The 27652-nt window shown below is 41.0% G+C and overlaps 1 protein-coding gene across 1 annotated transcript in view; it reads right to left on the reverse strand.

The window, feature by feature from the left end:
* Positions 1 to 27652, reverse strand: part of galnt18a (UDP-N-acetyl-alpha-D-galactosamine:polypeptide N-acetylgalactosaminyltransferase 18a) — a 142382-nt gene that overhangs the window by 12310 nt on the left and 102420 nt on the right. Inside the window, exons 7-10 of the mRNA XM_072386634.1 lie at positions 25488 to 25673; positions 24168 to 24305; positions 17015 to 17110; positions 189 to 353 (exon numbers count right to left, since the gene is read on the reverse strand). Coding sequence (XP_072242735.1) covers positions 189 to 353; positions 17015 to 17110; positions 24168 to 24305; positions 25488 to 25673 — 585 coding nt within the window. The remainder of the gene's footprint in view (positions 1 to 188; positions 354 to 17014; positions 17111 to 24167; positions 24306 to 25487; positions 25674 to 27652) is intronic.

Genomic DNA, 27652 nt, shown 5'->3' on the forward strand with positions numbered 1-27652 from the left:
GTCCAGCAGACAAACACAAGAAGTCGTGGCAACATCCAGAATTATAATAAGCAAACTAATTAAATCAAAGTCTCCAAACATGTAAAAAAAAAAGGACCTGGAATGGGCATTGTAAGGCTGTTTGCTGAGTATTTCTCATCCACATTTGTACGAATGTGCTTCTCTGTGTGAATGCGGTTGAGGCTCACCTGAGTGAATGTCCAGGTGAGCTTCATGTGCTTGGTAGCTGCGTAGCTGCACTCCAGCAGCCTGGGTCTGCTGTTCACGTCCACCAAACATTTGTTGTCGTCGTCATCGATCGTCGGACTCAGCACTCCCAGGTGAAGCTGCTGGGAGCTGGTGTAGTACACGTTCTGCTGGTAAACAGAGACTCGGAGTGAGGAGGAAGGACTTTCCAAACATGTTTAATGTTATCAATGGCATCCACATCTCATATCATACAGTGAGAAAGCAGTTTTAACACTGAGCTCGATGGTTTCACAGCCATTAATAGTGCTTGAATCACGCAACCACAGAAGCTCACTTAGGGCTTTTCACATGATCAAGGTTCAACTAATCCAGGATATCCTCCAGTTATCTGGTTTAAATAACCCTAACAAGGGAGATGTTGCTAAGCAGCACTATGACGACAGTTCATGTAATAAGAATGGTGCTAATAAGAAGAAAGAAGGCTAAGAAACAAACAACACAGCTGCTGCAATAAAAGCAGGATGGAAAACTCACAAATAAAAGAATGAATCCTTTCTGCATCAATAAGCTGATCAAATCACTGCCGCATCATTAAATCAGATCTGTTGATTTACAATTGTGTATCTCGTTAAATTAAGGAGAATAGTTCAGCTCCCCCCTGAGCTGTCACCTTATCGCTCCCCCCTGAGCTGTCACCTTATCGTGGTGGGGGAGTTTGCGTGCCCCAATGAGTCTGGGAGCTATGTTGTCTGGGGCTTCATTGGGAGGAACGGCCCCCCCGATCTGAATCAGAGTGGTGTTATGTTGTTGGACTTCTGTGCTGGTCATGGACTGTCCATAACGAACACCATGTTCAGGCATAAGGGTGTCCATATGTGCACTTGGCACCAGGACACCCTTGGCCGCAGTTCGATGATCGACTTTGTGGTTGTATCATCGGACTTGCGGCCGTATGTCCTGGACACTCGGGTGAAGAGAGGGGCGGAGCTGTCAACTGATCACCACCTGGTGGTGAGTTGGCTCCGCTGGTGGGGGCTCCGGCAGAGCTTCAACCATATCCCGGGGGAGGTGGGGGACATTGAGTCCGAATGGGCCATGTTCCGTGACTCCATTGCCGAGGCAGCTGATCGGAGTTGTGGCCGTAAGGTGGTCGGTGCCTGTCGTGGCGGCAACCCTCGAACCTGCTGGTGGACACCAGTGGTGAGGGAAGCCGTCAAGCTGAAGAAGGAGTCCTATCGGGCCATTTTGGCCAGTGGGACCCTGGAAGCAGCTGATAGGTACCGGCAGGCCAGACGGGCTGCGGCTTCGGCGGTTGCTGAGGCAAAAACTCGGGCCTGGGAGGAGTTCGTGAGACCATGGAGAACGATTTCCGGACGGCCTCGAAGAGATTCTGGTCCACCATCCGGCGTCTCGGGGGGGGGGGGGGGGGGGGGGCGGCTCACAGTCAACACTGTGTACAGTGGGGACGGGGCTTTGCTGACCTCAACTAGGGATGTTGTGAGTCGGTGGGGGAAACACTTCGAGGAACTCCTCAATTCTACCAACACGTGCTCGGAAGAGGCAGAGTCGGAGAGCTCGGAGACGGGGCCTCCCATTTCTGGGGCTGAGGTTGCCGAGGTGGTCAAAAAGCTCCTCGGTGGCAAGGCCCCAGGGGTGGATGAGGTCCGTCCTGAGTTTCTCAAGGCTCTGGATGTTGTAGGGCTGTCTTGGCTGACACGCCTCTGTAGCATCGCGTGGACATCGGGGACAGTGCCTCTGGACTGGCAGATTGGGGTGGTGGTTCACCTCTTTAAAAAGGTGTTCCAACTATAGGGGTATCACACTCCTCAGCCTCCCTGGTAAGGTCTATTCGGGGGTATTGGAGAGGAGGATCTGTCGGATAATCGAGCCTCGGATTCAGGAGGTGCAGTGTGGCTTTCGTCCTGGCCGTGGAACAGTGGACCAGCTCTATACCCTCGGTAGGATCCTGGAGGGTGCATGGGAGTTCGCCCAACCAGTCTACATGTGTTTTGTGGACTTGGAGAAAGCGTTCGACCGTGTCCCTCGTGGAGTCCTGTGGGGGGTGCTCCGGGAATATGGAGTGCCGGACCCCTTGATAGGGGCCGTTCGGTCTCTGTATGACCGGTGCCAGAGTTTGGTCCGCATTGCCGGCAGTAAGTCGGATACGTTTCCGGTGAGAGTTGGACTCCGTCAGGGCTGCCCTTTGTCACCGATTCTGTTCCTAACTTTTATGGACAGAATTTCTAGGCGGAGCCAGGGCGTTGAGGGTGTCCGATTTGGCGACCTCAGAATCGGGTCTCTGCTTTTTGCGGATGATGTGGTTCTGTTAGCGTCGTCAGGCTGTGACCTTCAGCTCTCACTGGAGCGATTCGCAGCCGAGTGTGAAGCGGCTGGGATGAGAATCAGCACCTCCAAATCCGATACTATGGTTCTCAGCCGGAAAAGGGTGGAATGAGATCCTTCCCCAAGTGGAGGAGTTCAAGTATCTCGGGGTCTTGTTCACGAGTGAGGGACGAATGGAGCGGGAGATTGACGGGCGGATCGGTGCGGCGTCTGTAGTGTTGTGGGCTCTGCACCGACCCGTCGTTGAAGAGGGAGCTGAGCCAGAAGGCGAAGCTCTCTATTTACTGGTCAATCTACGTTCCCATCCTCACCTATGGTCACGAGTTGTGGGTAGTGACCGAAAGAACGAGATCGCGAATACAAGCGGCCGAAATGGGTTTCCTCCGCAGGGTGCCTGGCCTCTCCCTTAGAGATAGGGTAAGAAGCTCAGTCATCCGAGAGGGGCTCGGAGTAGAACCGCTGCTCCTCCGCATTGAGAGGAGTCAGATGAGGTGGCTCGGGCATCTGGTTAGGATGCCCCCTGGGCGCCTCCCTGGGGAGGTGTTCCGGGCACGTCCCACTGGGAGGAGACCCCGGGGAAGACCCAGGACACGTTGGAGAGACTATGTCTCTCGGCTGGCCTGGGAACGCCTCGGGGTCCCCCTGGAAGAGCTGGAGGAAGTGGCCGGGGACAGGGACGTCTGGGTTTCTCTGCTCAAGCTGCTGCCCCCGCGACCCGACCCCCGGACAAGCGGCAGATGATGGATGGATGGATATCTCGTTAAATGAATGTGCTGCTGGTGTATTCTATGAAAACAAAGTGAAAACGGAAGACCATTCAAATCTGACCATCGGCTTATTGAAAATGTCTAATTTTCTAAGTTCTGTCATCCAGGCTTTCAGATGATGAACAAAAAGGATTTTACTTGTCCAGTGAAATCAGTTGGACGTGTATATGACTGTGACTGCATGAACACTGTCTTCTGCTGATGCGTCTCTCATGATGATGCTTCTCAGTTAATGTCAAAAAGCATAGTCACTCTTTGACTCTAGTCAGACATGAAGAGAGAAACTCTCACTGCCTCTGCTTCGAAGATTTTCATCTTTTTGTTTTCTAAGAGAATTCGTTAATAAGGAAGAATTTATTTTACATGTGTTGACCTTATCTTGAAACTAACCCGCTTTGAAGAAGATTATAGTTTGAACATATAATGGTCAGCACCGTCGCCTCACAGCATGACGGTTCCAGGTTTGACTCCCAGGGCCTTTCTGTGTAGAGTTTGCATGTTTGCATGCCCATGTATGTGTGGGTTAGAAAAGGGATGGATGACTGAATATCTATCCAGACAGAGTTTCAATAGTACAACAGTAGAAGCACGACTATCAAATACATCAAAACTCAGCTCACTGCATCTCATTTTCTATTTTGCAGAATCAAGTAATAAACACTTAATAAGAAGGGTCTTTTCTCATTTCCCATCCATAATTTATGTCTGTATTATTTGAAAATAATAAGAAAAACAAATCCCAACTCAAAACTAATCAGGTAGCAAAATAAATGATTGGTTAAAAGGGTTGAGAAGTTCTTTGTAATATGTGGGAGGGAAACCGACCAAGACAATTAGTGTGATGCGAAACCAAACCCAAAAAATGTATTAAAAACAAAGGGATGTTTTGCTTTTTGCTCTGTAAAACAATACATATTTTGCAACATTTCTCTTTTTGTTTTGCAAGTAATCATTTACAATTTTTTTTTGCATGTAATGTGAAAACTTTCCTGCAGGTATGCAGTATTTAGCAGTTAGGACACACCCCTGTCAATTTCCGACAACTATTGTAGAGTCCTTATCAATTATAAAAGAGGTTTTCTGCTGAGCCTTACCTAAATCTTCAGGGACACTGCTTAAGTGCTCCGTTAATGTTCCCTTTTCTGCGACTCATTAAACCTGCTTACACACAGGGACTGTCATCAGCCCAGCAAACCACTGCATTTATGTTGTCACAGCTTTGCAAATCTAACATGAAGGTGAACGCAATGCAATGTGAGCAGCTGAATACTAAACATAATGTAACAGGATAGAACTTCTGACATTTGAGGTGACAGAAGTTAAAAATTCAGTAAGTTATGATGACTTTAATGTAGGACAGACACAGGAGTGAGGTAATGTGTTCTACTGAGAGATAGATGCAAAGAAACATGTTTCATAAATCCTTCGTGTTTGCAAAGTGGCTGCTTACTGGAGCTCAGCCACCACGAGCACAGTGACAGAGACACACGTGGGGGATAGAAGGTGATATCTTCTTTTAGTTAAATTTCAAAGTGCTTTGTTTTGCATGGATAATTTTCACAAGAACACTTATGTAAACACTACTACCCATCAGTAATAATAAGTAATGATTAAATACCAATTACCCAGGAAAGATTGGGTTTATTTGTCACCTGCTTTATCTCATGGCTTTTCTTATGTTGCAGCTGCAAATGTTGAAAAAGTGTAATGAAGTTCAAATGTACCACTTTATTCTATATTTTGCTTTCTTTCATTAAATCTGAACATCCAGTGTGTAACAGTTATCGGTACAAATGCAAGTTGGCTAATATTCCAATATTCACTTGGTTTTTATAAGTGTAAAGTCATGTGAAAATAAGACTTTTAATTTTCAAAGACACCACGATTTGCCCTTTGCATCTCTTCACCGTGTGAGGGAACAAATAAAGCATCAGCACTTTTGTGTCTTTACATGTCACAACATCTGACACAGTGGAAATATTTACACGGGGTGAATTTACCAGCCTCCTAAATGCTTTTTACATTCAAAGACTTTAGAGAGTTTTATCTTGAAATAAAAGGAGAGCAAGAGAAAGGATGCAAGGATGCATGTGTAGGAGTCATAGTTGTCCTGCCTGATTATAAAAGAGCTTTAACAAGTTTACAGTTTTAATTCTGTGGATGGTTCTGAGTTAGAAAAATTTGTGACACAGACAAGCAGCATAAAGATGAATCAACTCCAATATAAAGTGATGTTTTGATGACTTTTGAAGGGTTCTTTTCTTCAAGGACTGCTACACACATCTCTGCCACATGCGAACTGTATGAGCTCCCTGAAGCAGCCCTATTCAGGAAGTAGTGCTTTAAAGAATACCTGGTAGCTGGTGGGTGGTGTTGCACGGCTGACTTTTTTCTCCCAGTATCTTATTTCTGCCTTCATTTCATACCAAAGCTCTTTAAGGTTTTGTGTTATTCTTTGTAAACACAACATTTAGACTGACCCATCGATACCTGGTTCGATAAAAGGTGAAGAGAAGCACAATGATCACGTGCAACACTGTAAAGCAACTGAAACTTCCTCCTTATCACTGTGCTGTTTGTGTGCTGTTACGTAGACCTGCTCCCCATACAGATGTGCAGAATCTATTTAAATGACTGACCGTAAGTACTACTTTATTAATTCATTATCAAATATATAATTGCCACTCTCTACGGCTGTTGTGGCATATGTGTGTGGTGGACAGGAGAAGGAGTACGGGGACCCTGTGGAGTCCTTCAATGGCTGGACCAAAAATAACTGTTTTCTCCTGAACACTACCAAAACCAAAGAGCTGGTGGTGGACTTCAGGAGATCTAAAACTCCATACCAGTAAGTCTGCATTGATGGAGGAGAGATAGAGACTGTCAAGACCTGCAAATACCTGGGGATGGTGCTGGATAATAAACTGGAGTGGTCTGCCAACATAGAAGCAGTTTACAGGAGGGGCCAGAGCCATCTCTTCTTCCTGAGATGGCTGAGGTCCTTCAATGTCTGCAGGGAGATGATGTGCATGTTTTATCACACTATCACTGAGAGTGCACTGTTCTATGCTGTTGTCTGCTGGGGGACAGACAAAAACTGTAGACGCCTGGCCAAACTGGTGAAAAAGGCCAGTTCTGTTGTCGGCAGAGTGCTAGACCCTCTCAGTGCTGTGGTGGAGCACCGGATGAGGAGGAAATTATATTCTGTTTTGGAGAATAATAAACATCCTCTTCCACAGCATCCTGGCAGGACAGAGGAGCAGCTGCAGTGAGAGGCTCATCTCACTACGCTGCAAGACTGAGAGGTTCAGGAGGTCCTTTGTCCCCAAAGCCATAAGACTTTTTAACAGTGACTGCTGTTCTTCTCAAATTAAATGTATTAAGTCATTTATTGTTATTATTATTGTTGTTGTTGTCTAATATACAATCATTGTAAATATTCTAAAAAAATTGAGCTACTTGACTAATTTGAATTACCCCCACTGGGGAATGAATAAAGTATTTTTCTCTTCTATCCTATTTTCTATCTTCTTTGGACTCTGTATTGCAGTGAAAACATAGGAAACCAAGGTTAGAGGGAATCTGTTCAGATCATACAAGAAACATTATTATGCTGAAAGTCCTGAATAGTTTAGGTTCAAATGAAGCTCAAACAACTTTAACAAATGACTGTTACACAGTCCATGTCGTCCAAATATAATAAACTGTGGCCCTAAATGGTTGCATATGGTCAGAAACAACACTCGGGATGTGTTAATGTCATCAAAGTTGATTGGTAAGAATTGTACCAGAAAACTTTACCTGTACAATCATCATCAGCATGGACTGCTGGCTGAAAGCAGGTTGAGTCCACAGGCTTAATTATACCAATTCCTGAGCCTACCAATGTATACCAAGTACAGTATCTTAAGTATATGTTGTTTTCTTGAATTAAGAGGATTCTCTTCAGACCAAGAAGTATATTATAGAGGAGATACTCCTCTATTTCACAACAGAGAAACTTTGCAGTAACCTATATTCACATGGAGGGTTTGCATCATAAGCAATTAGCCACAGGAGGTGCCAAAAGTAGGCTAATTCTTTAATGCAAATCATGTTTATTTTTCTTACCTTACCTGCAAAATTTAGTACATCTCTAAAGAATATTTTCCCTTTTAATGTTGTGAGAAATAAACAGGACACCTGTAACTGATCCAATTAAGACAAAAACAGAAGGAGATCAAAAGGGAGGAGGTAACAAGCGGTGGCAAGAGATGAAGGAGCGAGAAGAGAGGTCAGAAGAAAAAGTAGATCCTGGCTAAATATCAGCTTAGGAAACTTTACATACCTGGAAAAAGATAAGCGTAAGGAGATGGTAATGAATGCAAGTGTTGGCCCACTTCTGAAGGCCTGAGAGGCAAATCAAAACACAATTTTAAGTGGCTTGAAAAATCAAATCACAAAGTGAGACGTGTATCTTCACTAAGTCCGGAAAACAGAAAAAGACGACACGTAGAAATACGAACAACCTGAGCAAAGGAGCCAAGCAAAGGAGGAGGATCAAGGCTGATATGAAATCCAGAGAAGCTGGAAAAAGTAAAAATCAAAGCGCAGTGGAGGAGCAAGTACAGAAGTGACACTGCTCCTAACAAAGAGAACCACTGGTTGAGTGCTCTGACTCAGAGTGTGTGTTTTCGCGGGAGTGTGTGAAAGCTCCAAGGAGATAATTGATGAGAATGATGACCATCTTATAGGAACAGGACATTTCTAGATAGCAGCCATTATCAGACTGTGAAACAGCCACGGAACCCTTCAGCTGCTATTTAAAAACTCAGCACAGACAAGAGTACGTGAACGTGTATAGTTCCGTAAGTATGTGTGGATGCCTGTGGGAGAGGATTTGTTTCTTGTGCACGCATGTATGTGCATGTCTGCTGATACGAGTGATTAAACATGCATCTGTCTACAGATTGATGCTCAGCTTCTAACGGAGGGCTTAATGCTAGCTCCTCTCCTGTCACGGTGATATAAAGCTGCTAATAGAAAGATTAGCACAGTGCTGTGTTTGACAGATCTCCCAACAGATGCACAGGAGGGCAGAGGAAAGCCTGAAAGCTGTAGGTGGATTTCTACTATCTGAGGTCAAATTTCAACAGACAGGGCAATGTCTTTGTGTAGTCATAATGAAATTACAGTTTGTTGATCTAATGTGTCACTGCAATTCCAGCCGAGATACATGAATATACAAAAAAGCTGTGCAGAAGAAGACCAAGCATATATTGTATTCAGGGGTATTTTTTTACAGAAGATCACGGGGCTGTTGGCAGTAGAAGAAACAATGTGATGCTTTCCTAACCCAAATAAATTAGTTAATAACGGCTGTGGAGTTTTGAATACTGATGGCTAAATAATGGCTTAGATGCCTAAAACTAACTAAAACAGCAAGTCGAAGCAAATAGACAGTAACCTAAAACAAAAATAAATGAAGACAGCTTGGGATAACTCCATAATCAAGCACCTTCCAGTCCATGTATGTGGATATTTTTACCTTTTCAAACAGGTGAAAATCTCCTTTCAGGATAGTTTAATGAAATGCTGAGACACTATAATCCTACGTGCAGGTATTTTATTTTGTAACCATGTACAGAAAATGTAAAAAGATACTTTCCAAAGACATTTATTAATACTATAAATTAGGTTTTGTGACAGTTTCACAAACTTCTGTGAGCCTGTGTAAAAAAATCCAAAGCAGTTGAACACTGCTATCAGAGATGCCACAACAGGACAGGCAACCCAGACAATTGCCAAGGGCCCCGGGCTGGAAGGGGCCCCAAGACGGGGCTGACATTGGTTCTTATCAATAACAAAATTATTGAACTGCTTTAGACACTGCAACATCGATTCATCGGGAAAACCCCGCATAGGGCCCCCTACTAGCTGTTACTGACTAGCGGCTGTTAAGAGACCCCACGAAACACGGCAGATATTGATCCATATCAATGACACAACCTGAAACCCCCATAGACACTGCAGCGACATGTTTGGAATCCCCCTTATGGGGCCCCGTCCCGCTTTCTGCTGTACTTTTGATTCACCGAAGCAAACATGAAGCGGGCATTGGCCGGGAGGGCCCCCATGTTCGCTCATGCCTAGGGCCCCCAAGGTGACTAGAAACGCCCCTGACTGCTATGATAGGCAGCTGAATCATAGGGCAGAAAAGACTTTATAGAGAGGGGTGATGATCTGCTCAGCAGAACACAGACATTACTGCTTGATTCATGTTTCATACTGACAGTGAGTGTTAGTTTCAAGTCATGATCATCATAACCGTAGAGGCCCCCGACCTTAGCATGGTGGAACTATTAACAGAAAAACACACACATCTTTACGTACATATCAAGTCATTTTTGTCATTTGTAAAGTCTCAGATCTGAATGTCTCTTTTTCCATCTCGTGAACCAACAACATGCTGTATATTTAACATTTCATTTGAAAGACCTATATCAAAAGATCAGAAATCACTTTGATTTAATGAGGTTTCTGTGCTTGTTTTCCAGGCCCTGATAAGATTCGTTGAACCCCCGCCACAGAAGCTTCATTTATAAAGCAAACAAACCCGAGTTAAGGTGTAGTTTGCATCTTATTTTGCCAAATGTATTCAGAAGGGAAATAATAGAGGAAAACGTTATGGAAGTGGATTATGTATTTAACTGTATTTACTGGGTCACACCATTTGCATTTGTCAGTTTTGCACGGAAAATGTCTCAGTATCTGAAAAAAAGGCATAAGAAAAGAAAATATTTATCAATGCAATTGAAATTATGCTATTATTAGTTCCTGTTTGCAGTGGAAGCCGGCCATCACTGGATTATTTTGATACCACACAGAAAAATGTGATGATTTCCGACTCTTTCAGACTATACCGGTAAGTTTAGAAAGCTCAGATTCAGTCCGCATTCACCACTGACACCACCAATTGGGCTGAACATGGTCAATGTCATGAGGGGAAAGTAGAGCAAGAAAGTAAAATGCTTGACATTAGGTCAAAGGAACGGCATAAATCTTTATTTTCTCTTTTCCACTGTGACTTAACCTTCTTTTCGAACTCTATAAGCAATTCATCTCACATGAATCATGACTAAAATTGCTTTTGCTTTTATGCTCTTTCAAAGATAATGACATAATTGACCCTGTATGCTTCAGCAAACAGACCACTGCGTTTGTTTCCTGGACTTCCTCCTGTTGTGAAAGTGACTTCGCCCCATCCAAGGCTCCTGGTGAGCTTATTGCTGGCAGCTATGATGCAGTCAGACAGGCTAATCATGGTGTTTCTCTCAGACATCTGCTGTGATTGCAAAGAGACAACACAAACACAACAGCTGCAAAAACATGCCACGACATAATGAGAGGTTTCTCCGGATGAGTAAAGCAGAAGGAGGAAGAGGAGAGGCGTTTAAGATGGAGAGCAGACAATGAGGTTAATTCAAGATGTACACCAATCAGATTGCAGTGTTAACAGCCTTACAGACAGCCATGTTAAAAAATGGATTACTTCAGTGCAATGCCAACCGTTTCAATATCTCCATTTTATAAAAAGAGCTTTTTAATGACCTAAAAAATTAACTGGGGGGTGATTTTATATTCTACGCCCTAGGCACTTTTTGAAAAATTCAGCAAGCCTGTTAGAAATTCCCACCTTATTGTAAGATTCTGTATAAATGAGGGTGCAGTTGGATTCTTTTGGGAGGTTGTGAACTTTGTTCCTTTCGCACTGATGGATAGACCCAAGCAAACACTTATCCCACATTAATCTTGTTGGAGGTTCAAGTTTTTGAAAGCCTAGTAATTGGCTTTATGACACACATACATCATTTTGAAAGTTTGGTAATTAGTTTGAGTTTATATTTCAAACCAAAATCACTCCCTGCTGAAACAAGTCAATATTAAATCATTAATACATAACCACCTTTCCCTGAGATTTCTTATTGTCAAGACAAGTCTCTTCTTGGGGATATATTTTTCCTCCCTTATGTGAAAAAGCTGTTTTCCAAAGTGTAATGTTAGATTAAATCTGTTCAGCTACTTGGTTTCCAGCCCCTTGCAAAGATCAAGACTTTTTCCTGCAGCTCGCTCATTTCTGTCTGAACTTACCAGTTCAATATCCTTGTGAATTTTGTTTAGGGGACATCCAAACACAAAGACTTCCCAACAAACACTCACGTTCACACTGCTATGCTTGTAGTAACACGTCCTCAAGCTGTTTAATTGCATATCAGCATGAGACATCTTAATGGCAAGTCTTTTCCTTAAAGGCCCGAGTGAAGACGTAACATCTGTTTGGTGGTGTCAGTTTCTAATAGGTCCTCACAGAGATTGGAATTTCACACACACACACTAACAGTGTCTTGGTGAATAGCCTCAAAGGTCCAATTTACAGACTTTATTGATCCAGCCACAAACCAATCTTCTTAGCAAGGCAAAACCAATATTGAGGCCCAGATCAGATTTCTATTACCTGCTTAATTTCCTCTGCAATTTCTCACCTTTTTGTCAAATAACAACCGCCATCCACAGCTCCTGCACTGGCATGAAATTAGCCCCGGACTCAACAGACGCATTCATTCTCAAAATGTACCAAATGGGATGGAGAAATAGTTTTTTCTCCTGATAAACAGTCAAAGAACGAGTGTGCAGCCGGGGGTAAAACTAACAAATGGAAGATATCTCTACATTCTCAGCCCTTAAGATATAAACAGGGAAGCAAAGAGAACACTTTTACATATGTAGATTTGCGTAGGATATTCTAAAAAACAAAGCCACCGAAGGAGGGTAACAGCCTCTCATGCAGAACAGGCTTTGCTTACATCGGGTGTTGTGCTGGATCAGATGGAATACACAGTATACGCTTTATTTAATGCCAAAGACGTCATAACAAAACAAATATAATCCAGTTTTTACATAAAACCCAAAACAGGTCAGACAAGAGGATGGTATAATGGAAGTGGTCAGATGAGTCCATGTTTGCACTGCTTTTAGGGAAAAAAAACCTCAATCTATGGAGTTATTTCAGCAGGACGACGCGAAACCTCATTCTGCACGACTTCCAACAGTCCAATCCGTCTCCCATTGAAAATGTATGGAGCATCATCCATCTATGCATTTTCTATACCTGCTTAATCCAATTTAGGGTAGCGGAGGGGAGGCTGAGACAAATGAGACACAACCATGCACGCTCACACTCACACTCACTCACGAGGGCAATTTCGAGTCACCAATTAACCTGACATGCATGTTTTTGAACGGCAGGGGGGAGCCAGAGTACCAGGAGAGAACCCATGCAGAGCACCACAAAGAGGAGAATCTGAGAAACAACAACCACGGACTGTTGAGCAGCTGAACTTGTGGATTAGGCAAGAATGAACACAGATTCCCCTCAAAAACTGCAACAACGAGTATCCTCTCTTCTCAAAAAAGTAAAAAGTGTAAATATAAGGAAGAATGATGTAACACAGAGGAAAAAACATGCCTCTCTGTTTCTGGATTTGCTTCTATTTCCTAAATACAATGGAGCTGGAGAGGGAGGTTTTTGGTGGATTTCAGAAAGCTTCACATCTTTTCTGAAAGTAGAGTTTTTACTGACTGTGGACATGCATAACTGTTAAGATAAGGTCACTTGTGTGTTGCTGGAAAAGCACATACACTGATCCAAGTGCTTCACTGTTTGTGATCACAGAGGATGAGTGGTTGGTGTTAGGGATAAGCTCTGAGAAAACATATAGAACAGTAGATTTTAGAGGAAGAAGAAGAGGATTTGCAAAGATTGACGGTACAAGAGGACACAGGACAACTGAAGGAACTGACTGAATTATGGTAAAAGAATGAAACTTTTAATCAGTATCGGCCCATTTTTTAGTACTTATTTTACTTTTACAGCATGCTTCCAGGACCCAAAAGGTTATTGAATGACAGAATTAAAGTCTGAAACAGTCTGCTTTCTCCATTCTTTTTAGGTTTTTAGCAAGTCTTCTGGTTTGCTTCGAGCAGAAATTGTAATCAACATTTTACCTTTTTGATATTCTTTTTCAATGCAAACAGTGACGAATCGATATTTCATAGTGATGATATAAACAGTGCAAAAGTGGAGTTAAAGTGCACAGTGAAGTACAATATTGAGTCATAAGTCTATGAATGCTAACGTCCAAATAGATGCATCATGTCCAGTAAGCCTTGCTGTTTATTAACAGGTGCACAATAGAAGACAAAAGAAAGTTCATAATTATAAATTGATCATGGTGGTCTTAGTATTAGACATGTGACCAATTAAATAATTATTGGTAACAAATAATAGGTCCCAGCCACGCCACACCAATCCACAGGCCAACAACTGCACGCCTGCCCTATTATTATTGATTGCTTTGTTAATCCTGAGCTGATGTTCTGCATTAAAACCAACAACACACTTTCTGTGAGCAGGTTTTCACAATAAAAGTGATGTAACATGAACACAGCATGAGGTCGATAGCTGGAGTCATTCAGTAACACATCTAAAGAAGTGCTTTTCTGCAGACTTGCCAGTTAGTTTCTCACTGTGGAACCTCGTCCACTGTGTTGTGTCTGCCTTCATTCCTCTTTCTCATTATCATCTTCAAATCCTTTTAGGCTTTCCTCCCCTCATTCGTATCAAATGGCTGAAAAAGAAACTGAGCAACATTATGCATCATTGGCACTCAACAGATCATCAGAGATTCAAGACCATAACCATCCATCCACTTGAATGCACATCGAAATGGAATCATTCTGATTAGAAAGAAGAAGAGGACTCAGAGGTAATCTAAGGGATTGGATGAATCAGAATAAAAGGGATCTGAATGGGGAATAAGAAGGACTTCGGGGAATAGATACTTCACATGAATAAAAAATAAAGGATGAAATGTTGTAAAGGCCTGATAGAAGAGCAGAGGAATTTCAGAGTCTTTGATGTTGGCTACGAAACACTTCCCTGCTGCTTTTCTCTCAGCATCTTCATGCTGATGTCTCATAAAGTTGAAATCTCTTTGGCATTAACCAATGAGCCTAAGATCAATCTACAGGATTTTCAAAACAAAACAAAGCTGTTATTGTTTTACTACATGTCAGTCAAATCAGGGCGATACACCGAAGCCTGGAATTTCATTAGGCTAATGCAAGGAGTGAAAGCTCAAGCATGAATCGTGTTTGAAAAAAATCCATTACCAAGAAGGATTATGGATTTATCCGTCATATTTTAACATTTTCTAACACCTCTATGGTTACACCAGTAGGTAGGAAATAGATAATGATGTATGTGTATGCACCTCTAATGCAAAAAGCCCAAATATCTGGGGTTGATAAAGTGATTAGCTCCCCTTGCAGATTCCGTATAATGTAATGATATTCTGCTGCTATTTTGAGTTATCCTTCCAAAGCCCTAAATATCCCTGCTATCTGAAGACATCATACAATGCAGAGGGTAAATCATAGCTTGCTTCAAGTCATTTTTTTGCATGAGCCGACATTCATCCAAACAGTGGCGTGAGATTATCTTTTCATTTGCTCTACACATCCAAAAATATCAGTTAACCAACTGGGGAGACATAAGCTCAGCTTTGAAGCTGCCTGTGTAGCTTTCAGGTGTGATTCAACATTTCTTTGTTTCTCCCTGGTCTGACCCAGAGTGATGTCAGCATACCTTTCAGGCCCAGAGGGGATGGTTAAAGTCAATCTTTTACAGTAGCAACAGAGGGTTTAATCTCTCAGAAGGCTAGTTTCTTCAGAATCTGAGAAATAAAAGGTTGGAGAGTGTTAACCATCAGGTTTTAGGGGGCTGTTTTTAAATGCTCAAGCTTCCTTGAAGAAAGCCATATGTCTGGATAGGTTTTAGCGGGTGTTTTTTCAAAACAGACACTCAAATGAATACATTAATATCTCAGAAGTCAGTTGGATCACTCTGTATCCCACAGAAGGGGAAAAAAGCAGGCTGTTGGATTTTGTACAGAATTAAGTAGGACTGCAGGCTGTCTGATCTGGCAGAAGCTCCACACATTTACCTGCTGCCGGACAGTCCTATTCTCAGTTTGAATGAGACAAATTCATTTTGGGATATGAACATTTTTCACAAAGTATACATTTGCCAGGTCGTGCCTGGGCAAAACTAACAGTCAGAATAAAGCTGCTCTATCTGTAGAGAATCAGCTCAAGACCCATTGTGCTGGCCTTAGCCATCTTTATTTCTTGTGTTCAAATAAATGAATAAGGGACAACATGGGAGGGCTATAAAATGCACTGATACACCTCAATTTAATTATCAGCTTCTTCTGGTTATGCTGTCTCCAGGAGGGAGGATGCAGTCTCTGGAAGGCAAAAGAGAGGAGAGCTAGAGAACTGCCAACACAGGTGTTTCAGCAGCTGATGCTATATTACTGAGTATGACCCAGAAAGAATTGAGGAGGTTTCCAACGTCGATGCGCCGGTCAAAGCTATTAACTTTACTAAGAACGAGGGCAAGTCGAGGCGAGTCCACAGAAAGCTGCTCTGGATGCTGGGTTGAAGAGTCTAGCTCTGACTATGAGAGCCTCTTTATATAATAGTGACAGTTAAATCTAAATTTTTCATTTTGTCAAGCTACAGAGCATTTCAAACATGTGAAAAGTGACCGGTTTGTAAATTGTTTTCCTCCAGTTTCCATTAAGGGGGCCATAAGTGCAGATTTTATTCCCCTTTAGAATTAAATGGCCTCAAATCTGCAGTGAGCTGATAGAGCTGTTGATTGGCCTCAGTGACTCAAGCATAACCCTTCTGCTATTTCAGCTGTGAAGGCTAATAAGTTTCATTCCACAACCAAAACAGGCTGACAAAGCAGCCTTATTATATCATGACCACATATAAGCCTTTTGGCCAGCATTTCTAGACACAAGCTCTAATTAGTCAATTTGCTCATTACTTGAATGAGACTTTTTCATTAATTTATTACGTGAATCCAAAGCATAAATTACTGAAGCCCTTAAATAAAGTCATTACAGTTCTCTGAAACAACTTTACTTTATCAAATCTTAACATAAATAGAACAGTTTTGAACCTAATTTGAGTGTTTGCTGCTGCAGTAATAGTCTTATGCAATTAATAGATCACATGACTATGCATAATCTAAAAGGAGCAGAGTTTAGCTGTGGACCTTTTTCCTTTCAGCTCCACAACATTTTATTTTTGTTTGACTGGCCCACAACGTGGCTCCTTTAAAACGCTGTTTTCAGCTTTAAGCAGTGAGAGAAGTAATTAAGCAACCAGATGGTAAACGCAGTCTAGTATTTAACAGCTACAGAGACAGAAAAACTTTGCATAGTGATCATATGTCAGCGTGACGTTTCCCTTTTGTTTCTTCTGCTCCCTAAAAAGCAAGAGAGTATATTCATGCAGCTTTAATAATAGAAGTGTCAAAATATCCAAGTTGAGAAGCTGGGAAATATGTAAACTGAAGTCTAAAGAAGCCTTTGAGATGTGAGAAGAATAATGAGATATCACTCACTCTTCTAATGTAACTTTATGCAATGGTTGCTCTTTCTAAATCCCTCATCTGAAATATCAAAGACTGTGATGGAGCTCAGTTATGCACCGTTGATGCCCTCGTCTTAGATCTCTCTGTGCGATCAGTATTTATCGCTGTTTCATGGGTTTAAAGTCAAAGAGGAGAACAGAGGAGATAAGGATGAAACCCCACTGACCTGAGGTGTCATTCCATGACAGAGGTACATGATGGGAATGTTGTCAGTGTCAGGTCCCTGGTCCAGACACAGGTCGTCTCTCAGGCTGTTCTTCATCTGGAAAAAAAGAACCAGAACATGATGAGAGTGTCTCCACATATGTTAAAATGGTTAAATAACAGAGTTCCAAAGTACTAATGAATGTGAAAATCTTTAGAAAAGATAAATAAATGGAGAAGACACAAATTACCCAACATAATTTCAGGCTGTCACAGCTCGGCAGGTCTGATTTTATCACATAAATGTTGGGAATGAAAGGCAGCTCCCACTCCCTCTCATTTAATGTCTATCTTGTGGAAAACTTCAATGATTAAATCTTTGTAGAGTGCAGTATCTACTTTGTTTTATGAGCAGGTAAAGCCAATTTAATGCCTTATTTAGACTTCATGTATTCAAGAGTTTTTTAAAAAAAATCACACTTGCTTTCTGGATGAATGAAAAGGAAAAGATCTACATCAGAATTATGTCTTATTATTCAGTTAGGAGCTGGATTCATGATGTATCCTGCTTGAATAAAGACTTGAAGACATGCCAGCCATCATCTTTAAAGGTCACAATCTCTATCTCTCTGATCAAACATACAGACACATAAAATTAAGCTTTTTTCCCCTGCTTTTTACAAACATCTTTGGCTCTCACTGTACAAATCTGGCACAGCGGGGTTGCCAACTTCTACACTTTAACCACAAGACACCAGCTATAAGGATCTGTCTCACCATGGCGATTCCAGAGAGGGTGAGAAAGCCATTCTCAGCTCAGAATATGTTACGAAACAGTGTGTCTGTCCTCAGCAAAAAATGCATCAGCTTCACAGCAAAGGCTCATGTCTGTCGCATAAAAGATCAAGTTTTTGTTCTGTCTGCAGATAGAAAAAAAGCAAAAGAGGTGAGACAGCATGTCTCACCCAAAAGAATTGAATCAATTTTTTACCTGGTTTAAGGTAATGACTAATTTTGATTTACAGCCACTGGTTATACTTAGCAAAACTACTTTGTCAGGGTTTACATAAGAATATTCAAAAGATAAATAGAAAGTTCACGGTCTTTTTCTCCACTTTAAATAGAAGAAAAGCAAAGCTATGTTTCTTCTGGTATTTTTCTGCTTCCTTCCGTCTTTTTCTCCCCATCTCTACAATGTTAATTACTCCATTATGACAGAGCAAAGCTCTACACGGCTCTAGTTGTGTGGCTAAAATGGTGACAAATGGAATCGCTGCAGGCTAATTACTACCTGCCAGGAGAAAGTCATGCACACGTCTTTAGACTAACCTTCAACTTTCCTGGCAGCTGTACAGAAATACATCAGAAAGAAAAAGCATCTGCACTCTTTGGATTTTTGCAGGTTATTATTTTGGTTTGGCTTCAATCCACAGAGGATTATAAACTAATTGTGCAAAATACGTAAATTATTGCTAGGAGACAAATACTTCAGGCTGCCCTTGTTCCTTTTATTTATAGAAAAGGCCCAAGGAATATTAAGTACCCCTGCTTCATTTTAAAGATGCTGCCTTCCTCACCAATCACAGCAATTGCCTTGTATGAGAATAATATATTTCTAAATGTTCGAAGCAGCTGCGCTTGCATGATAAAACCTGTCATCCAATAATAAATGTCTACAATGAAGTACAAAAGAAAAACCTTTCAGCCTGAAGAAACCTCAACTTTCAAATCAATTATAAATTAGAAAAAAAAAAAAAAAACTACAGAGAGGGCAGAATGATGCAGAAATGCTGCCGTCTCATATCTAAACCAGAGCTTTTTCTATCAATGTCTCTTGTCGTCGCTTGTGTCGGGCACTATGAGGAGAAGGTCAGATGTCATGAGTGCTGCCTGAGCCGAATGAAGAAAAAGCCTGCAATGAATAACACAGTGATTCACTCAACTCCAGTTAGAAGAGTAGAGAATTCTACCACCTTGGAATATCATTGCAACTGGCTTCCAAGGCTCATTATACTCTTATACTGGAGACCGTTTTAAAACAGTTTAGCTGTCTTTCGTTTCAAATTAGCCCTCCTCAACACAAGCATATTGTATTGTAATAGTGGGAAATTTTATTGGTAAGGTTTTGGATATCAGGCCACAAGTGTTGTCCTGGAGAAAAACAAGCCGGCATAAACACTTTCCTTAAATTTTTCTAACTCTTCAGCAAAAAAACAAACTCTGTTTCTGTTTTCGCCGATTCCTGCACACAGCGAGATGCTCGGTGACTTTAGCTACATACATATAGGGTGGAGCTTGTTGGGTCATTTTCTGGGTTATTGTCAGGTTGTTGGATAGCTTTTAATGCAACTAAGCTGCTGTTATGTGTTAGTGAACTCTAATGATGGCTGACACATTGGAGATAAGACCACAAGACCAAAAAAAGCTCCTTCGAAAGCCCTGAGGTCCGTCTGATCGCTGAAATAACGATTACTCGAGAAAAATGTAATGAAACTCAGAGAATAGTTAGAGCATAGGCAAAAGAAGAACACATTTAACTTATTGCGGATGGATTGGGGTCACTTGTGTATAAATTGTAAAATGAAAGGATTTACGTTGTGCTCTTAGCTGATTAGTGAAGAAAAAACAGACGGGTACAGCATGCGGGCAGAGATGTACGATGATACTAGCTTAAAATCAGAATCAGTAAAAGATGAGGACTCATATGCAGATAACACTTAATGTGGCCTTGCCAAACTTCAGGATTGTTACTGTAAGAGATACATAAAAACTTGTTAAGCTAGGATGAAGTCTACAGTTCTGCTTAAAAATGTGATATAAAGATAATGTTCTCCAAAGATGGGCCATCAAAGTGTAGAAACAATAATATCTAAATTCTTCTACAGTAGAGTTTTGACGATGTATTTGCATCAGTCAACATGCAGCCAATATAAATGCAATTTTATGCATCCCTGTTGCAGAGTCTCATGTGCTACACTTTTACTTCCACATCATCGTAAACACTCAGTGGCAGCCATCTTACGTCTGCCATTCAAGTGACCTTTAAAAGGAGGTGATTTGAATAGAAATGCCTGCTTATCTATTCAGGCTTTGTTGTTTGAGCTTTGGTCTGCTCTGCATTAATTCCTCAAAGGGTAGCAAAATAAAAATATAATCTTTTTTTAAAGACGTATGAAAAGGTTGTTAGCTGCATACTAAATTACATCCCGAAAACGGCACATCAGACTTTACTTTCATTTCCTGCTAATCTATTTTACAGACACAAATGATTTTTCCTACTTCGGGTAGAAGAGTTGGTCTTGTCTAAGTCACTTGCTATGTAGAAAAATCTCTTCTTCACTATAATTCCTGCATCCACCTTTCTTTGCCCCTCTGCACTCATACCCCTGTGAGGGGTTTCAGCACAGTGCTTGATCTCTTACTGAGACCCAAGCTCAGCCTTCTATTTCACAATATACCACATAGCACTCACACACCACGCAGCAGTTCAATGAACTGATATTTTATTGATCCCCTGAAGGGTTTTCTTTTTCCTTTTCCACTTTTTAAATGCGGTCAGAGGTCAGGCTCAGCTGCACAGCTACAGGCCTGGGTCTGATGGTCATTCAGCATCTTTCTCATCAGCGATGTGAGTGTCAAAACAAAGACCTTGAATTAAAATGACAATACACAACTTTTAATCCTTAACATTTCTAAATGATGCTACATTGGCAGCTCTGTTGGCAGACCATATTCAGCAGAGCCACAAAGGAAACAATCCGCACCACTTTGGAAATAAGAGAAAAGCATGGAGTAGCGTTATGTTGTGTGTACTAAACAAACAAAAAAAAGCATAAAAGAGACAGTAGATAAATGATTGAATTAGAATCAATGGACAGAAATATAATATAATGTATTGTGGTGCTGTTACGACCTAAAATAGTTGTTTAAATGTCCTTTTGGTGCAATGCACTGTGGTTTATATCCATCAGGTTAGTGATAATCAATTTTACAATACTTTTCATGTTGCATTTGGGAGACCTCGAGCACCGTGTAAAAATCTCGAGCCACCACACTTGTATTTTGTTTCCAAGCTGACAGCCTTTCTTGTAATCTTTTAATTTGGTCTTGAGAAAAAGTTCTTTCAGAGTGTTTCATTGGATACTGGCTGCTTTTTAAAACTCTTTTTCAGTCTAGTTCATGTTGCTGGCCTTTTTCAAAGGATTTAGATTATTTTTTTTTTTGGTTAATGCACTTCACACTGACCTCTAAATCTTTCAAGTATGAAAAAGGCTCCGAATTCAAAGGTATGAACCAGTGCTGTTTCTAAACATAACAGAGAATTTAGCAAAGAACTGCTTTTAATTGCATCGTTAAGCACTTTGTTACCAGCAGCCTGTCACAAAGACCCATTTCTTTAGTTGCATCTATAAAAAACAGCAAAGATAACACAGTTTGACAGACAGAAAATAGGATTTCTGCGGCAAAAAGGTGATTCCCAAAGAGCTATCAGCTGAAAACTTTGCATATCTCAGCATGGCGTGCAGTGTGTCCTTAAAACATTTGAGGAAACTGGACAAGTGGAGGACAAAAGTGTCAGGCCTAAAAAACTATCTACAGCAGATGAACAGGATCTGAAAGTGATGTCCTTAAGAAAGAGGAAAAAATCCAGCAAAGACCTGACACAGGACCTGAGAGATGCATCTGGACCTTCAGCTGATCCATCTACTGTTGGCCCAAGCCTCATCAGAAATGGTCTCCATGGAAGGGTGGCTGTCAAGAAGCCATTCTTAAGGAAGGGAAACAGGGAGAAAAGGCTGAGCTATGCCAAATGACACAAGAAGTGGACTGAAAATCAGTGGCAACAGGTCTTATAGAGGGATGAATCCTCCCCAGAGCCCGGACCTCAACATTATTGAAGCAGTGTGGGATCATCTGACAGAGAACGGAACAAAAGACAGCCGACATCCAAAGAAGAGCTTTGGGATGTCCTTCAAGAGGCCTGGGGAACTATTCCTGAAGACTCCTTAAAGAAATGACAGAAAGCTTGTCTCGGAGGGTTCAGGCTGTGCTGGAGAATAAACTTGTTAGAATTATAAAAACTCTGTTTTTGTCTTACATAATACATCTTCATTTATGTCTATACATGTTTCAATAAATCACTGCACCTATTTCCTGTTTTTCTGCCAACAGATAAATAAATGAGCAGTGTCTCAGTACTTTTGCACAGTACTCCGAAAGGAGTGTAAAATCTCACTATATATTCAACTGCAGTATGAAATGGAAAACTCACTATATGGTCTATTATAGGAATTAGATTCAATATATTTGTAGGAGATAATTCAACTGGAGTAACGGTAATATCACTGAATTATTACGCTTCAAATTGAGAACATAAAAACATATACAGATTTTCTGGGGAATTTAGGCTCAGATAACCTCAACATGATATCTGTTTTTGTTAATATCTACTCAGGGTGAGCAGTGCACGTTTGCTTAATGTAAACAGCTTCTACAGAAGGTGTCACACCGGACACTTGTTGTCCTCTATCTAAATGTAATCCCCTGTGAGATACTGTTAAACGTCACAGCTACATGTTTCCTATGTCTCCAATGGCAACGCTTGCATCTCACACCCCCAGAGCTGAGCCCCTGCACATGCTCAGTAGTGTTGCTCATCGTGCTCATGGACACTCAGCTGTAGATCCTAATGTCTGAGTCGTACTTTATCTACCTTTCTGTCATCCTACTGATTCATTTATTTTTCTTTTCCTCATACATTTACAAACTTTCTGTCAAACAAAGTCAGTAAAGGCTAAACAAGATGTTCTCAGTAAGTGTAAGGATGGTTACAAGCCCTGTGTTCACGATTATTTTCAGATGAAGGGATTCGCAGTGTAAAGAGATCAGAAATCTTAATTAAAAATTAAATTAAATTGTTAAGAGTGGAATAGTTCTGCTCAGCTTTCAACAGATTACTGTCATTTTTCAATTATGCGAAATCCTCCCACAGCCGACAGCTGAAAAGAGGAATAGCAATTTGAAAAATTAAGTGCCACAAAAAAAGCTTCACCCTTTCAGAACCTCTCTGTTGTGATTTAAAATTAACATTTATCACATGTGGCATGTGTATTTACAGTTACAGCTGGTGTTAATGGAAAAGTTAACGTTTTAGAGCTGGAAAGCTTTTATGCAACTACTTAGTCAAGAAGAGGTGTCTATGGGATTGCACATCCTTTTCCTTTTCATGCGGAAATATGAGAAACAACTAAGCTATAAATTCTAACAAAAACGGACATCTCATTGAGAGAACTGAACCGAAATTTGGGGGCAATTTGAGGCTCACTTGCATAGCTGAAATGCAAGTGAGAAAAATTGAGTCCACTCTTAATAATTGGTGACCTTTTATACTTAGATATAATAACTTTTTTCATCACAACAGAAACTTTTTTTCCCCTGTCCCTTGGAATCAATTAAACAAGCAAAATGGTCGCTTCAATTCCTCCCGAGGCTCCACATTAGTTGTGTGGGTGCTGTCACAGTCCCGGTGGCAAACTGACAAAGTGGCAAACACATGGGTTGGAAAAGGATCCCAGTGTAACCCAGTGGAAAGGATAGTGACTTTATATTATCGCGCAGATCTTACCCTTTTGCATATTGCTGCTCAAACCCAAGATGGTAATAACTGAAGTCCACAAGCCATAAGGTGACATAAGAATCAGCATCCACCTTTCACACACAGTCTATGTGACAGTCATTTGTGAAAGGCAGGTTTGATTAATTTGTTAAATGATTTAGCATTGATTAAAAGAGCCTGAACTCTTTGGAAATATAGTTATCATTTACCTGAAATATTACAACAGGCAAATGAAATATGCTCACATTTAGACCTCCTTGCCAATAAGCTGCCACAAAAAGGCATATACATTTTTGATTAAGCTGTAAAACTGAGACAATTCATAATGAATCTGAATATCACTGAATATTTAATGTCCTTTTTTGGGAGTTGTTTATGAATCATTGGGAACTGAGGGGGGAATTTATGCTGTTGTGTTTTTCAAGTGGTAGGCTAGGGTCCAGATTCCTCTGGGCTCCTTTATCTAATGAAACGCTGAGTGCCTCTAATAACAAACGCTTATTTTTCTGGAAAGTGACGGATTGATTTACTGAATTTCAGGTTGTTAACAGAAACTCACCACTCCATAGGCTACTGTGTTGCTGTAGGATCGCATCTCTGGGTAGATGTTGGAGAGGAACCAGCTGAATGGCTGACACTTGAGTTTGGCCCGCAGGGCCTTTCTCTCAGAAATGTCCCCGATGTCTATTCCTGAGTTCTAATGGAGGAAAAAAAAATACAAACACACTATTTTACATTTTGAGCATTACACTAATACTCCACAACCTCGGGCTATGCAATCTAAATGTGCTTCAACTTTCTGAATTGCAATGTTGCAATGAATACAAAATAACTGCAGAATTCAGGGCCTGGGGGGCCTTTCAGCTCTGCCGCATCCTTTGAATGGCAATGTGAGAGCTTCAACTCATAACTGAGCAGAAAGAAAGCAAGAAGTGCTCAGAGAGCAGAGCAGAGAGAAAGATATCACTTTTTAAATGTGTATTTTTATGACAGCAGGGTGTTTTAACCCACATAAGAGATGATTTACATTCAGAACCTGCATACAACGGCTATATTAGATGGTGCTCTAAAGTGAGGTCGCCATAAACAATTGAGTTACTGTTGACTATGATTATCACAGTGAAAGCCAACCATTTCCTGTCTCTGAAATCTAAGAAATAATTGCATTTTTCTGTTGGAGATATTTGATAATACAGTTCACTGTTGTATTGAAACAATGAACAATATTAGGCAAGGAATCACTTTGGGCTCAAGATGATGGTGGAGGTAATTTTCCACCCTTTGCAAATGACTTATGAATATTGAAAACAGTTGAAGTCCTTCTCTGGGTAACATTAGTTGTGAGCGTATCGAAGATAGTTGAAGGGAGAGAGTGTGAACACTTCTTTTTCTTGTAAAGACCACCTCGAAAAGGGAGGAAAAACATTTCTTTCCACAAAGAAAAACCTTCTTTGTTGTTCTTTCCTGACTGCCTGACTGACCTTATCATACGTCAACCCCAATAATAGTTGCCAGCAGCAGATTGTCTGAAAACACCTGTAAAATAGACATAAATGCTGAGCTTGGAGCCTGGCAAGATGGATTATCTTGTGATCTTGATCTTGTAAGAATCTAGGTGCCTTACAATATTTCTGGAGCAGGAAAAATGGTCTGTGGCAGTCACAGAGATACATTTTGGATGATTTCAAAATCAGGTGCAGTCAAATCTTATTTATGCAAAACTAAGTCTTCTGGGAGCCTTTTTGACTACAATAGTACTGGTTGCTAGGATATTTGTCAAACAGCTTCCAAACACAAATAAGCATTTACTCAATTACGCCCACACACAGAGAACATCCAAATCAAACTTCAGATAAACACGTACGTGCAGTCTGTTTACCTGCAGCGGAACATTCCAGGCCATGTAGACGTGACTCTTGTACTGATCCATCCAGACCTCAGCCACTCTCAGGGCGTTGCGACGCACATGGGCCGTCAGGTTCTCTGTGTAGGGTTTGTGGGCGCGCTCGATGTGTGCGATTCTGGAGCAGGGCAGGACCTCCACACTGCCTCCACACTGCCACACCTATTGTGATGAATACATACAAACAGAAACATGGGTGACTTTAGATGCTTAGAAATAAATGTAAGAATGTTTTCCTTGCCTGTCATGCCCATGTCAGCTAAAAATGTACCTTCTCAGAGGGAGATTAAATTCTCGCTCTGACTGAGCCTGCTTTAGAGAATTAGTATAGTGTTTAAAATGTCCACCCAGGTGCTTGCTATTTTTACTATCCTATAATTCGTTGAGAGTGGAAGCTGTCAAATATGTCAGCACAGGCCTAACTAGCATGATGACAGCCCTGAATTCAGAAAAAAAACATGGTCCTGTGGAAGTAGTATCTATCTTAGGCTGTGATTAAATGTTGCTTTAGTATGTCATAGGGGGATTAAAGTTATATAAAATGTCTCCTTTGGTCAAGTGAGGTTAATAAAAAATCTTGTACGTGACATCTGAGTGGATTTGATCCGGGTGGAACTTCTGCTTTAATTTCCTACCTTTTAGATAACATATAACACACTGTTTGCAGACCATTCATGGAGAGGACGGCTTAAAGGATGCCTTTAAGGTTGTCCTCACCTCTTACGCTGGACCAGGGTTCAAATTGAAAAGTCAACACTTCTCTCTGTGATGACCCCTGTCTTTACTTTTGTATCGATCACTGGTTTGCTCTCTTTAGGTTTGTGGTGGGAGTGGCTCATCAGCTGTTTCCTGGGAATACCTGGGCCCTCTGTTCCAAGTCTTTAAAACATGGCTCTTCTAACACTTCTTCCTTTTTTTCTTTTGATTTGTTTCTTTTACGTCATACACTTACACACAGAACTTACATTTCCATACACATCCTTCACTACTGATCCACTGAAAACTTAATCATTAAATAAAATATCTTGAAAGGCTGTTAAAAACAATACTGCATCTCTACTTGAGTCGCTGCCTTAAGGGCCAAATTGTGACTGAAGGTACCATAGACCAGAACCCATTCTCGCCAGATGACTTCATGCATTTTGACTTAAACAATAATGGCAACCTAGGAGTGTAAAGATCTTTTGTAATATTGTAAAAACAAGGACATATAGAGTCTTTTAAACATCACATCTATATAACCAGAGTCAATATCAATCAGATTAGCCCCACATTGTCATATTAGTCCGGGTTTCTTTAAAGCAGCAGTCAGGTGGCAAAATAAACACAGATACTAGAGTAACTTCTATACACTAGCATTACTTTTCTGCTCCACTTATTCACAGCTGTCACACTCGGTAGAGACAGTTTTAAGGGTTGTGCTGCAGAAGCTGCTCAGTGAGCAGTTGAGGTGTCACCTACTTTCAGTGGATAAACCAACATTTCACACTTAGTGGTCTTTTACTCATCAAATGAAATTTCAGTAGCTCACAGTGGATACAGTTAACTGATAGATGACTCTTCATGTTTTCATCTGTTACTCCTCAACTGACATTTCAGCTGCTTTCAGCGAATACACTGGATTTGACATTTCACTCTGCTTTTCGCTCTGTTTGTCCAAGCCTTTCAATGCATCAGTTTGAACTGCCACCTCTACCTGACTCATTGCTAACACTTACATTCATTCATCCACTCACATTGGCATTTAAACTCCTTTCATCATTTCCATTTTGGAGCATATTTTAGAGAATATTTTCAATTGTTTGCAATGTATGCTGGCCCCTAAATAAAAGCGTCTTTTTAGTGGGAACCATAATTTGTGTGCAACTGCCCTGAGTGCTTAGAAAGACTGGTGTCAACATTTAAATTCTTTTCAGGTGATAAATACCATTTGGGGGAAACAGCCAACCAAGTAACCAAAACATCAGGATAAAGAAATTCTTTCAAGGTCAATCTTCAGCTGTACTGTATGAAATACATGCAGGTGAAACAGAGCAGCACATTGTAGCAAAACATTGTGTTGTTGGTGACTACCGAGATTTAACTACCTTACTGTTTGTTGTGAGCTGTGTAGACAACATACATGTTGTAATCAAGTCACT

The sequence above is a fragment of the Leuresthes tenuis genome, unplaced genomic scaffold, assembly GCF_036924035.1.
Source record: "Leuresthes tenuis unplaced genomic scaffold, fLeuTen1.0.hap1 SCAF_5, whole genome shotgun sequence".
Lineage (NCBI taxonomy): Eukaryota > Metazoa > Chordata > Actinopteri > Atheriniformes > Atherinopsidae > Leuresthes > Leuresthes tenuis.